General features: G+C 36.0%; 1 protein-coding gene across 10 annotated transcripts in view; it reads left to right on the top strand.

Moving 5' to 3' along the window:
* The window catches only part of LOC119067083, a 28492-nt gene extending 14652 nt beyond the window's left edge, over nucleotides 1-13840 (top strand). The window contains exons 1-9 of one of the 10 annotated variants that reach the window (XM_037169834.1): nucleotides 6643-6807; nucleotides 10565-10693; nucleotides 10765-10890; nucleotides 10977-11054; nucleotides 11129-11210; nucleotides 12623-12948; nucleotides 13011-13305; nucleotides 13367-13398; nucleotides 13461-13840. In XM_037169834.1, coding sequence (XP_037025729.1) covers nucleotides 6658-6807; nucleotides 10565-10693; nucleotides 10765-10890; nucleotides 10977-11054; nucleotides 11129-11210; nucleotides 12623-12948; nucleotides 13011-13305; nucleotides 13367-13398; nucleotides 13461-13613 — 1371 coding nt within the window. In that variant the 5' untranslated portion in view covers nucleotides 6643-6657 and the 3' untranslated portion in view covers nucleotides 13614-13840. Of the gene's footprint in view, nucleotides 1-6642; nucleotides 6808-10362; nucleotides 10504-10564; nucleotides 10694-10764; nucleotides 10891-10976; nucleotides 11055-11125; nucleotides 11211-12622; nucleotides 12949-13010; nucleotides 13306-13366; nucleotides 13399-13460 lie in introns of those variants that run through there. The other 9 variants (XM_037169833.1, XM_037169838.1, XM_037169837.1 and 6 more) reach the window with 9 other exon arrangements.
* Nucleotides 13841-14373: the final 533 nt, after the last annotated feature.

Here is a 14373-nt window from a genome sequence, read left to right as displayed (position 1 = left end):
ATTTACTGGTGAAATCTTGAAATTTCATCAGCTTCCATCGGGTTTCTGTCACTTTTGAATAGATTTTAATTATTTGTGACGCATCTAAGGTTGTTTTTAAAAGTTTTCTGTGAATGGGACTGATTTTACTAATTTCGTTCGAATTTTTCGTCATTCGTAGGATTTCTGAGGACTGTCAGTTATGAGTTCCTAATTTTTTACAAGTTGCTTACTGGAAGAAATCAGATTTTGAAACAACGTCCTCCAATTTTTTCTCGTTTTCGTCTAGTTTTCATTAACGATAAAATTAGTGAAGTAATAGATTTTCAAATTACAAAAGAAGGTGAGGAAAGCATTTCCGATATGTTAGATGATTTTGGTGTGCTTCTTAATAGGTGTCGAGTTTCAGTTCCTTTGACTAGAATTATACAAAAATCTGTAAGGATTGCTGTATGTCAGGAACTTTCTAAAGAAATTGAAAGTTTGGTACGGAAAAATGATGCGACCAAAAACTCTGTCTGGTGGTAGAAAGCTATGTCCCGTTACTGGGAACACTAGCTGGACTCGTTGGATAGATTTCGGAGCTTTATTCACAAGCCACCACGACACCATACAAAGCATTTGCACGTTTTTGTTTTGTCCGCCACATCCATCGAATAGCAATCTAACAACTAGAATGCCCCCGAAGTCCGTGTTCGTTAATTTGTGGAAAACTGCACTAGCAATCTCATTGCTCCCCTTTTTCGACTGTTCTTCTGTCCAAGTGTATGCGAAATTCACCGTCATGTCATCGTCAACATATTCAGCCAACGTAAAATTGTAAAGGTTCATCTGTCTGGAAAAATAAGCTGCTTGGTCGGGTATTTTTGGTAGGGCTTGATTCTGTTGGCAATCGCCAGCAATCGATTTTATGTGTGGCTTCCGTTCCTTCAGCAGCTTGTAAAATTCCTTCGATCGCAATTTATGAATTCTGAGCCGGCTACGAATTAGTTGTTTTCTAGACGGATCTGTCTCCACGAGTAGAAGATGTTTGTAACGCAGACAGAATGAACAGACATCCGTCCGTGGAGTACCGAAAGCCAAATTGAAATTGTTTCGGAATATTTTCTTGAAGAAACCGTACTTCACTCGATTTGGCTCTTCGTTGTTCGAATTGTAAATATTGCACAAATTCTTGATAGATTTCAGCTCGTGTGGCAAATAGAGCTTGCGCGACTTATTTCTGCCGTAGTGACTTTCTCTTGCCTTAAGTTTCTTGATAAAGTCTATGACTGCAGTTCGGTTCGGTCCGTATTTCTTCAATTTGTGATCTCCGCCTCTCGATTCAATTTTCGCATCGCCAGTTTTGTGATAGAATTTCAACAATTCGGTCAGTCGCCAGAGTCCGACACCAAGCACAGTTGAAAAAGCTGATTTGCACACTTGAACTCGTTTAGCAGACTTTAATCGAAGAAAGTATTTTCCGTTTACAGACCGCTGTGCCTTTGACCCGTCTCGTGGACGACGACGATTAACTGGATCTGTAACTACTTGCGACAGTATGTACATGTTTTGGTCACGAGTGTTCGTACGTTTGGAATATATCTGTCTAATCAGTTCAACATCGCCAATTTGTACCTCACTGCACTTGTACGGTCCTCGTTTGTGAACACATTTCGGCACTGATGTATTGGACTTCTGCACATAAATATCGCGTTTCAATTTTCGTTGAATATTTCGCTTCCATTTCGATGGATCTTCACATTTCTTTGGCTCTGATCTATCTCCGATTTCAACGAATCCATCTTCATCGTCATCGATGGGCAATTCATTCGTTGTCCCAATTTTTTTGCATTTCGAGACACAACGGTTGGATTTTTTCTTTGAAGCATCATCCAGCACAGCGTTGACCTTGGCGAGTAGTTTTTGTTTCTTGTTAACGACTGCTGCTAAAGATGGTACTTTAGAAGCTTCTTCACGATGGCTTCGAGTATTAGGTCGAGCTGCAGACATTTCTTTCAAAACTATGTTTCTCACAGTGATTTATTCAAACTGACGCTTCACTAGCTTAAACCAATTTTGTTGACATTACTTGGGCCATTGTTCTAATTTTATTGTATAGGACGCAACCACCACAAAGCTACGAACGTCTGCATTTTTGTATTTTATACTAATGAGACACAGTAGTGGTGGTGTCTATTCAAAGAATCTGAGAAATCATAGACGGAATAGTTATTTATGAAACTTCGGTTAGGCACTAATCAACCGACGTCCTGAAACAGCAATTATCACAGAGCTGTATGTACTGTACGCGCAACAGTGGCAGCAAAATATTTACTTTTCGTCACTGAGTTGTGAAATTGATCCTATTCGTCAAGCATTTTTTGGTGAAAAATTTAAATGCAGAATTTAAATTAAATTTCTATTGAAACTAACAATCGTAATAAATGCTAGGCCGGCCGATTTTTACTCGTTGCTGAGCAATTGGTTCGATCGGGAAGGAAATCTAGAATTCCATTCTTCATCAAATATTTTTTTTAAAAGTCGGTTTAAATTTACTCCTGCTCTCGTGTGAACAAAGAGCACACAAATATTGCATTTAACGTTTTTAATCACATTTCCATACATTTTTCAACACAGCGGTCGTGTTACGTACAGTGTAATTTTCTGTTGTAAGACCCATAACTTACAGTCAAGGAAATAATTAGAAGCGATAAAATCGTTCAATTTTTTAAGAATTTTAAGAGTCTTAACAAGTTGAACTTGTCAAGTTCTGATATGACTGAATTTGAAAAAATAAATTTTGAATTGATTTTATCTTCATTTTTTGTAATTTAAAAATCTATTACTTCACTAATATTATCTAATGAAATCTCAACGAGAAGTAAACGAAAACGAGAAAAATGTTGGAGGACATTACTTCAGAATTTATCTTCTTGCTATGCCGAACTACGTTGCAGTGCCTTGGTATGCTGCAGTGTCTTGCTATGCTGCAGTGTCTCGCTATGCTGCAGTGTCTCGCTATGCTGCAGTGTCTCGCTATGCTGCAGTGTCTCGTTGTGCTGCAGTGTTTCGCTGTGCAGCAGTGTCATGCTATGCTGCAATGTCTTGTTACGTACAACGTCACACTATGCCTTGTCTTTGCTGCTAAGCAAAGTTACGTTTGTTAATTATACGTATTCGTTTCCTGTACACTATTTACATTCAATAAACGCGACTAAGCCCATAATCTGTCGAAATAGTTTTTATTAATGTTTAGGTCTAATATGCACATAAAACAATTAAATCCCGTGGATGATGCTACTTTGATTACTTTAACAGTTAATTCCATTCTCATAGAACTTTTAAAATATAAAAACTTTACCTTAGATAAAGTGAAAAATAATTAAAATTTTGTCAGAAATAGAAAAAAATCTGATGGAAGTCAATAAAATCTGTAGATTTCACCAGTAAATCCCTGATCCCATGCATGTCTAAAATTTAGGAACTCAACCTCGGCTGTCTCAAGAGTGACTAAAATCTTCTCGAAAGTGACAAAAACTCGATGGAAGCTGATGAAATCTCTAGATTTTACCAGTAAATCCCAGGTATCATTCTCAGGCATGTCTATAATTTAAGAACTAAACCTCGGCTGTCTCAAGAATGACTAAAATCTTCTAGAAAGTGACAAAATACCGATGGAAGCTGATAAAATCTCTAGGTTTCACCAGTAAATCCCAGGTATCAGTCCCAGGCATGTCTAAAATTTAGGAACTCAACCTCGGCTGTCTTAAGAATGACTAAAATCTTCTCGAAAGTGACAAAAACTCGATGGAAGCTGATGAAATCTCTAGATTTCACCAGTAAATCCCAGGTATCAGTCCCAGACATGTCTAAAATTTAGGAACTCAACCTCGACTGTCTCAAGAATGACTAAAAACTTCTTAAAATTGACAAAAACCCGATGGAAGCTGATGAAATCTCTAGATTTCACCAGTAAATCCCAGGTATCATTCCCAGGCATGTCTTAAATTTAGGAACTCAACCTTGTCTGTCTCAAGAATGACTAAAATCTTCTCAAAAGTGACAAAAACGTGATGGAAGCTGATGAAATCTCTAGGTTCCCCTGTGACATCAACAGATATCCAAGGTATCAGTTCGAGAAACTTCAGAAAGGTGGAATTTCATCTTTGATAACCTCAGCAATAATAAAAATTCAGTAAAACAGTGAGAGATACTAGATGAAGCATATAAAATATTCGATTTCAGCATTCAGGAACCACTGTCTGGTGCTATTTCCCTCCAAAACAGCGTTTCCACTTCAAAAATTCTTTCCAAATCCTACAGTTATCCATAGCAATGCACCAAGAAGCTTTCTTCAAAGTTTTAGAGTGATTGGAACGGTGGTGATGCTACTATTATTAAAAATTCTGATAAAAGTGGACTTAATCGTTTTTGATAAAACACTCTTCAATTGATATATAAGTCGTTCAGGCCGTTTCTATGTTTTCAATTAAGAAAACACAACAAATTCCGTAAAATTCCATTTCTCAAATAGTTTAGTTGTATTTTTACACTTTATTAAATTGAGACAAAACAATTAGTCTGTCAAAGTCGAATTTAATAATTGTTAGCTAATGACATGTCTCGATAATCTATTTACAGACTTTATGGGCAAGATTTTTTTTTATCTAGTCGAATAAGATAGAGTTAATCGTTTCAGTCAATTTCTATAATTTATTTCCTGTTCTCTGCGGTATTCATCTAATGTTGTCCTTTCACCTTCGGCAAACGTGTCATATATAGGTCTTCGAACGTATTACTTCTTCTGATGTTAGTTTCCAACTTCTCATATTTCATCGTAGATGCTTCCAAACCCCCAAAAGACCTGAAACAACATAAAATTACCTTAAACGTAATACCTTTCTAACGACACGACCATCGTGTACCTCGAGAAATTTCGATAATAAAAGTGAAAGTTTTCACTCTTTTTCGGTTGAAAACTTCAACTGCACATAGTGTGGACGAATTTTAAACCCAATTCGACCTTAATTGGAAGTACATACAATTCCCTTTTTAATGACACCCCACACGACCCTGTAACTTTAGAAATTTACCATTAGAAAAGTGCAGGATTTCGGTTTTTGATCACCTCACAACGGACCAGCCACACAACCTTCGAAGAATTTTTGTTGAAAGTGGTTTCGGCTTCTAGAGTCGAATACCTTTCTAAGCAACATATAAGAAATACCACTGTGTGAAATGCATCCGATTTCGGCCGGCTATTTTTGAAAAGAATTCCTCAATAAGATTTCGACCTATTTTGGTGTGAAAGTTCGCTTAGTCACGGGACAGATCATGGATATTTGTGCAAAATCTAAAAGATCTAATGTGCACAGTTTCAGGAAATTTAAGTTCTACAAAAAATAATGATTTTTAATGATATCATTGTCGATTAACCATCAAAGATGGTATCCGTGTAGAATACGGTACGTACATATACATATATACACGATTATATGTACACACTGTTTGTTTATCACAAAATATGTACAATAAAAAAGGAACATTGAACATTCCCATGAGATACGTTCACCAAATTACCATTCACCACCCACTAAAAAGCACATATACAACAACGACATTTTATTATTATTTTGTTTGTATGAATAGCAATTTAAGTAATTGTTTTGTCTTGTATTCCAAATCATGGTCGCCATTGGCGGGTGGTGGATAGTGTTTGTTGGGGCTGGCAATTAAGCAACCCTTCCAACCAGCTAACATTTCCGTTAATCGTCACTCACTTAATGAATGTAATGAGTAAGGGAAAAAAAGTAAATAAAAAATTGATTACAGGGTGTCCACTGGACATGGACGTTTTCTGATGGTTATTTATTTTACAAGACAAAATCAATATCGATCGAGTGTTTGGTGTTCCGATCGACGTGGCATATTCAAATTCGTTTTTTTCAGCACCTAAAATTTTCATTGAGTGTCATCGTTGAGTGTCATTGATTGAAAATGTTTTTCGAGAGTTAGGAGTTGCATAGATGTGTATGTCATGTCAGCAATTGAAATTGATTGGATCGAACGAAGAATCACCCTTTTGTCACAACAAAATGACAGTGAATTTTATTTGCTCGATGTATCAGGACCATACCATGTATATGTAGTAGCGTCCGTAGTATAAAATTGTTGAAATTATTGTCCCCAGCACGAATGGTAAATCACGCAATTTAAAATTTCACAAAAGTATTGACAAATCGTTGAAACGAGAATATTTTTTTGCTATTGCTGACTGTACAGTCTTTCCGCTCGAAAGGATTTTTAGTTAATGAATGGTCATTCAAAGTAAAAATTAGTTTACTCCTTACCACAATCCACAATAATTGTGCGTGCGTAGTAACAGACATTTCTGTTAACACGCGCTATGTAACGACAACCGCTTTATTTACGTCGGACATATAAAGACAAGTCATTGGAAATTCTATACATTTGTTGGCATAGAACATACTGAAAAGGTATAAGTAGTACTTGTTAAGTACGTTGTAAACCACAATCTAAAAACGTAAAGTAATTCCAATTTCTCTTTTCGTTTGAGAATATCTTACGATTTACGTTGATAGCTTGATCTATACTACAGTTATTGGTGAAAAGTCTATGAGAACAACAATCTGTTCACATCGGAAAATACGCTAAAATAATTCGGATACCAGTGAAATGACTTACGAGAAAAGTGTACTGTATACACGAGGATCATTATCCAGTGGTGCAGTAAGTGTCAGCTTAAATGATTCTTGGACGGGTCGTCAGATTTTGCAAACGTTGGGAACATTTCCACCAAGACGGTTATCTCCGGAAGAACTAGATGTAAGTGATTTTGTGTCTACCAACAAATTTTTGATCAAGTAGAAATGGTATTTGGCTAGCAGCTTGTGACGCTCAAACATTCGCTATCTTCTAGATGACCTAGAGCAACAAAAATTGTTTTTTTAAGTGGGTTGAATAGAGTAATGGAGTTCAAGCACTCCAACCCGGAAAATGAAGTCATTACTTCATTGACATGACTATATGAAACTTCATGAACTTTCGACGGCCTAGCATGTAATAGTCATTATATAACAAGAGACGTTGAAAAGTCGAGTTTTCGTGTGCATTTTGTTGATCCTAAGCGAGACCAAGGTCAATTAATAAACGAAAATACTATCTTTCCCAAGTCATCTTATGGATTTTACATACCGAAGGGGTTGAAAGAAGTCAATGAACTATAAAAAGTACGGTTCTCGACGAATGTAGCATGAAAACCACAATGCATAACTCGGGAATAAAATGAAAGCTCAAGTTTACGTGTACTTTCACACGTAACCTAACTTTTTACTTTTCCTTCCTACTTATGTCAAAGACAATTACCGTGACTCAGTGAGCAAAATGATTTACGTTCTTGTTGGAAACTGTATATTTTGCCATGTGTCAGAGTTTAAGCTAATGAGTAATGCGAAAAAAAAAGTTGAGAAAGGTACGTTACTGTCCAGATGCATAAAGTGACTTCTCGTTTTCGATTCTCGATGGTATTCCTGAAGGTGGGACATCCATAAATGACGTCCACATTTCAGTGTTACCAAAAAGGTTTAAAATCATTGTACGCTCCATAAATAAAAATGTATAGGTCGTCAAATAACGAATACTTATCTAGTTATGACTAAGTCTGTCAACACTGAATTGCGGATTTTTCTGATAATGCTGAACCGCGTAATTTAAATGAAATGACAAAAGTTGGATGGTAGAGGAGGTTTTTTTCTGTAATTAATTGGAATATTTCATTTATTTACCATTGTTGATGAGAATTTTAAATTAAATATTTTTTAATATTCATAATATTCGATATACATGTACCGTTTCAAATGAAAATTGACATTGAAATATAATTGTGTCCTTGACACTCAAATTTTATCAATAAAAAAATATATTTTCATATCTTAACATGTGAAACTACTTATAATTTTCTCATAAAAAATTTAATGTGATTAACGTAAGTGTATCTCTTGTATAAAACTTGTACACCGATTTGTATGATGACTTAAAGATAAAAACGGAAAATGTCTAATCTAGAACTAACAATACAAAAGGCTTGTAAACGCGCAATTATTATAGTAGAGGTGAAGTAGTTGATCTTTGGGTAAGGGTCTATTCACGTTCCGAAGTGAAGTGAACGAGTGGCAAATGAACATAGAATATTTTGTTAAGAAAATCCTCAAATTCGTCAAGAATCCTCAAAAATTCTTTAAAGTTTAAAAAAAATCCTTGAAATGAAATGATAATCGTTGAAAGTCCTTTGGAATTGAAATTGTTATTGCAGAGCTTGTTATTCTGAATTTGTGTTCTTAAGAATTCCTTAAATTCTAAAAAAAAATCTGAAAATTAATTATTCTGGCCAAGACATTCTTTAATTTTCGATTTTTCACCTTGAATCCATGATGGCCCATTTTTGGCCAAATGACGAAAAATGTAGATCTGGTTGCGTTCTACATTTTTCTCTATTTCTCTAAATGTCCCATCATGGGTCAAAGTCAATTTAAAGAATGTCTTGGCCAGAAATATGTCAGTAAGTTTTATGATTCAATTTCAAGAATTTTTGAATTTTTTAGAACTCAAATTCCGATTAATAAACCCTGTGTCGTTGGGCTTTTCCCTACTCTCTACTAAAAGTCCATATTTATGTTTTCAAAGCAATAAAATCGATCAGATTGTAATGAACCGAATTTATTGCGCTTGATTTGATTTTCGTCATTCATAACAAAAGCGAACCACATCAAAAACTCAACTATTCCACAACTGTCCTTTCGAAGAGTATTCAGGTCATACTTATTTGTATAAAATGATGTTGTTGGTGCGGTCAACTTGGAAATAAATGAGCATTTAGCATTTGAACAAATGAATGTGCTCTGCTATACGACCTATCCTTTTACGAGGAACAAACATTGGTTATCACCGAAGTTTCAATAAACCTGGTAGATTTAGATTCGTTTTATAATACATAATGTGACATGTTGTTTATGCGGATTCGTAGAGATGTAAGTGGGCCAACTGAATATTATATTTCAGTGCTTACCTTATACCATATGCATTATACCTATAAAAACTAAAAATAATTCTCTAAAATTCGGTTACATTAACATTACGTAACCCAGATTCTGAGGTTAACTCTATAACATATTACCTGAAAACTATTATACATGTTTGAATGATCGGGAATGCTAAATGAATCTAGTTCATTTTCTATACTTGCATGCATTACCGAACAAAAATCAATAGACTTCCAATTATTGATAACTTGACCCATTTCATAGTTCCGTAATAGAGAGTATTATGAATAAATTTACCATAAATTATATGGGATAAGTATGAAATGACAATAAATTTATTGGTGGGAATGATATGTGTAGCTCATTGAACTAAAGTTATGTATTTTCATTCATTGCAACTGTTGTGTGCGATTGTGGAACTAAACGAAAATTGCTTATTTAGTGAAAGTAAGTCTAAGTGCATAGCAAATAATGATGTTTTTTGTGTGAAGTTTACCTAGCCGAGTCGAAGCCGATGTTGGTAGACACAGAAAACATATTTTTTATCATCTGATTGTTATAAGGAAGGTCGAATCTGTGGAGCGCGAAAGAGACCGATACTCGAAAAATTTCACAGGATATCGGGAAATCTACCCGGTCCAGAGGGTAGACATAATGAAATGGAGAAAAGAATCGGGAAAGTGGGAAAATGACCAGAATTCTGGAAATGACCAAAATTCTGAAAGTCGGTTCTTGCAATTGAAAAACTAGCAAATCGTAGAAATAGGGAAATGAATCATAAATAGAAGTGATTAGATGACAACATGAGTATACATCGAATCAAGATCTTTTGTAAGAAAATAATCAAACGAAAATTTTCGCTCGCGTTTTTAGACTTTCAAAAATCGGGAATCGATTTGATTCATTTCGGCAACGTTGGAATAGTGCAGCTTTAGTCAATATACTTTTTGCCTCTGCACTCGCCTCTTTTCAAAAGGACAGAATTCAAACGTATTTTCCACCGGGAAATCCCAACATTTTTACCGGGAAAGAACCTTACCACTTAAATGTCAATTTTTGGCCTACACGATAAGTGGTAATTTTTTGTGGAACAGTCTTTTTCCACCCCTAACATGTAGTTATGTCTACTACTACTGCTAGAGAGAATAGTTATTCGGAAGCGAAATGGTTGAAGTTTGATATGAAAGCTTAGCCTTTAAAACAATTTCTAGCGGGGGGCATTTTCACGCAATTTCCATTTTTATAGTTTACATTTGATCCAGGTCCGATAAATTGTAACTGCGTGAAACATGCACATCACTTATTTATATGTACCTCCAATGTCCATCGATTTCCATATACTCCAATATTGTTATTATGGCTACTGTCAGTCTGGTATACGCTTTTGATTCAAATCGGGTTTAGTATCCAATTTTTATTCGATTCGAACGGTTTCATGTGGACATAATAATTTACGATATTTAGATAGAGTGTGTCGTCTTCTGTACATAATATAGAAAATTTCATTGGAAGCATCGACTTCATAAATTTTCTTTTCATTACAGATGCAGTTTCAACAGAAGCAGCAGCACGAAATTCAACAAAAGCGATCTCAAATGGCAATTAGCCGAAACATTAGCGCTTTGGACATAAATGATAATTCAAAATTTACAGCTTCGTTGGGTGCTGGAAAGGTGTTGTGTCAATTTTTTTTAATTCGGGGGGTGCATTTTCTATTCGAGAATTTGATTTCACATTTTTGTAGGTGAGGCAAATGTTTGACGAACGGCGTCAACGAACGACAACGGGGATCGATAAAAGTTATCCGCTACAACCGATTACGTCGCGTAAATCACCAACACCAGCTACGAATATGGTTAAGTCGAATTCGGTAAATTTATTTTTTATTTAAAACTAACAGAAAATGACAATTAGAACGAAATGAAAAGACGACAGAGAAATAATTTGTAATCTTAGACACTCAGCAATGGCAAACACAGTGTTGATTTAAAATTTAAATTGCAACGACTACCAGCTTCAGCTGATGGCAATATTGTAAATTTTATTTAGAGACATTTTTACCCTTCCTCTATACCAAACACTTAATTCGCTTTTCATTTTTGCAGCAGTCGGATAAACTGAATGGTAACTATGCGATATTGAACAAACAAAGTGGATTTGGTGATACTCTTGACAACGAAAAATTTCCAGGTATGAAAACAAAGATTTTGTAAACAAAAATGCCACACGGTGGAGCAGGGCCTATTTACTGTGAATTTTATCTACTGAATTTACTGAAAGTTTACTTAAGAGTGATATCGCCAAATCTTCAGGTGATTTTTTTAGCTTTGGAAACAAGCGGTCTCCGATTTTAATGAGTGATAGCTCGTTGGATTCGTCTTTCAATTCTAGGAAACACGTGTCTTTCACTTTTTCTTAAAAAAAATTGTTTCCTGTGAAAAGCGCTCAAAAGTGAAGACATGCCAGAGGGTACCGAAAACAGTTTTTCGGCAATAACTCAAGAAAAAATTATTTTAAATGGTTGTAATGTTGTACGATTGTCGGCCTTGAAAAGACCTACAGGTAGAGTATACGCACCGCTTGGTGCTAGTTGATCCACTAGAGTTATGACTAGAAATATAGTGAATGTTCGGAGAGTCCGCCTTCTCTGCAGCTTCGATGTACCACGGAACTAAGTATGGGGTGTTGCACCTGGCCTCACCCACTATCGTTGTACATATAAATGAACCCAGTACTTTTGGGCTGCAAGCCTACAGAAGTCTTGAAAAAAAAGTTGGTGCCAAAATGTAGATTTTTTCCTTCTGTCTGAGGGCCCAACTGCCAGAACAGATGCTCTTCTGGCAGTTGGGCCCTCAGAAAGAAGGAAAAAATCTACATTTTGGCACCAACTTTTTTTTCAAGACTTCTGTAGGCTTGCAGCCCAAAAGTACTGGGTTCATTTATATGTACAACGATAGTGGGTGAGGCCAGCTACAACACCCCATACTCAGTTCCGCGGAACATAGAAGCTGCAGAAAAGGCGGACTCTCCGAACATTCACTTCATTTCTAGTCATAGCTCTAGTGGATCAACTAGCACCAAGCGGTGCGTATACTCCCCCTGAAGGTCTTTTCAAGGCCGACAATCGTACAACATTACAACCATTTAAAATAATTTTTTCTTGAGTTATTGCCGAAAAACTGTTTTCGGTACCCTCTGGCATGTCTTCACTTTTGAGCGCTTTTCACAGAAAACAATTTTTTTTAAGAAAAAGTGAAAGACACGTGTTTCCTAGAATTGAAAGACGAATCCAACGAGCTATCACTCATTAAAATCGGAGACCGCTTGTTTCCCAATCACCTGAAGATTTGGCGATATCACTCTTAAATTATTGAAAATTTACAGAAATTTACAGTTCTTCAATAATTTTTGGTAAGGTAAAAGCAAAATAAAATGATCGAATCTGGTTTTTGACAATTGAATTTCAATTGTCAAAAACCAGACTCGATCATTTTATTTTGCTTTCATTTTAGATTTAGGCAATTTTCAATAAATAAATTCCCAATAATAGGCCCTGGGTGGTTGATTGATTGTTCGAATAACCAAGGAAATGTTTTTGTTAGAATTTTTCGATGATGACGCGGTGCATGGTAATAAGAGTGTGCCATTTAAGTTACCAAATGTTGGTAGACCAGCGTCGAGCATGAGTAAACCGAACGGAAATTTCAAATTAAAACCGTTTGTTCCGAAGAACACCGCACCTCCAAAAGAAGTCATGGCCAAAAAACCAACTATTGCAAAAAAATTGGCACCGGTTGCAATACCGTCGCCACCGAATCCTCAACCTGCCATTAAGACATCGAAATCGATTACTGGTAGCTTAGCTTCAAAGCCAACCGTTGTGAAAGCGCATTCTGTTCCACGCAGTGGCGGCTCTACAAATTCCAATGTAAGGAGTGCAAACGGTAAATTCAATTTTTGCTGGCATTTCAATTCAATTTTCATGTTTAGCGTACGCCCGTAACACCACCCGAAAATATGGCGGCATGCGGAAATTGTGGTCGCTTTTTCAATGAAGAACGTGTTGAGAAGCATGAAAGTATTTGCAAGAAGCAGAAGAAACGTAAAGTGTTTGATGCGACCAAACATCGAACCCAAGGTACGGAAGTCGAAGTTTACGTGAAAAAAGCTCTGAAAGCTACACCGAAAAAGCAGGTAGCAGCCGCTCCTGCTACGAAAAAGTCGAATTGGCGTCAAAAGCACGAAGAATTCATTGCAGCAATTCGAAGTGCTAAGCAGGTTCAAGGTAATGTCAGTTTAAAACTTACTTTTGATTTCGATTTATCCAAACTTTTTTTAACAAAAAGCTCACCTAGCCGCTGGCGGTAAATTATCAGATGTAAGTTGCCGACATTAATTTGAAAATTACAAAATTTTGAAATAATATTTATCTGTAAATAGTTACCTCCACCGCCGCCATCTGAAAATCCCGACTACGTGCAGTGTCCACATTGCTCGCGACGATTTAATCAAGGTGCTGCTGACCGACACATTCCGAAATGTGCTAACTTTCAACACAACAAACCGAAACCCGTAGCTAAGAAGAAATATTAAGTTTTTCTACCGATTTTGGGTCGCCTCATACATCCTGACACCAAATTTTTAACATTCCGTGAGATTTTCTTAGCTGTGTTGGATATTTTGTTTTGGTGGCCATTATGTAGTGAGCTTTGGTGTTAACAAAGACAAACAACAAAAAATATTAATGAAGAAACGCGAGAACCGAAATTCGTATGTGATAAATAATGTGAAAGATGAAATAATATATTCGTTTCAGAAATTTGGCTTTGCTTTGTGATTTTCGTTTCATCCTTTTTATCATTTTCGTTAAAATACAAACAATAAAGAGGCTGTTCACAAAAACTACGTCACGCATTTGTGTTTTGATTTTGAATAGCTTTCGATGTCTTTAAGTTTCCTTTGTATTCCACCGAAATGTTTCACATTTCCAATGCGGTACAAAAGAATATCAAAGCTTTCGAAAGCTCTCCAAAGTACACAAACAATGCGATACGGTGTTTTGGCTTAAGAAAGTCTTAGGTGTTTGGACCGTTTTTACAGAATTCAACAGCGTGATGTCACTTGTCCAATTTTTTAAGCAATGAGTATTGTGAGTATCGTAGTGTAGAATGGTATTATAAATACGTCCACCAGTAGTTCCAGTAACGAAGAGAGCAAATTTACTTACCTAAAGTAAGGAAAGCAAGTATATCATGCAATCTTGTATAATAACACTCGTTGATGCCGTAGGATTTCACCGAATGTTGAGCGTTTCGTAATAGTACATTACTCTGGAACACTTGTTAATGTAAGT

The sequence above is a fragment of the Bradysia coprophila genome (genome assembly GCF_014529535.1).
Source record: "Bradysia coprophila strain Holo2 chromosome X unlocalized genomic scaffold, BU_Bcop_v1 contig_117, whole genome shotgun sequence".
NCBI classification, from domain to species: domain Eukaryota; kingdom Metazoa; phylum Arthropoda; class Insecta; order Diptera; family Sciaridae; genus Bradysia; species Bradysia coprophila.
The sequence above is the reverse complement of the archived record's forward strand: the minus strand, read 5'-3'. Positions and strand labels throughout refer to the sequence as shown.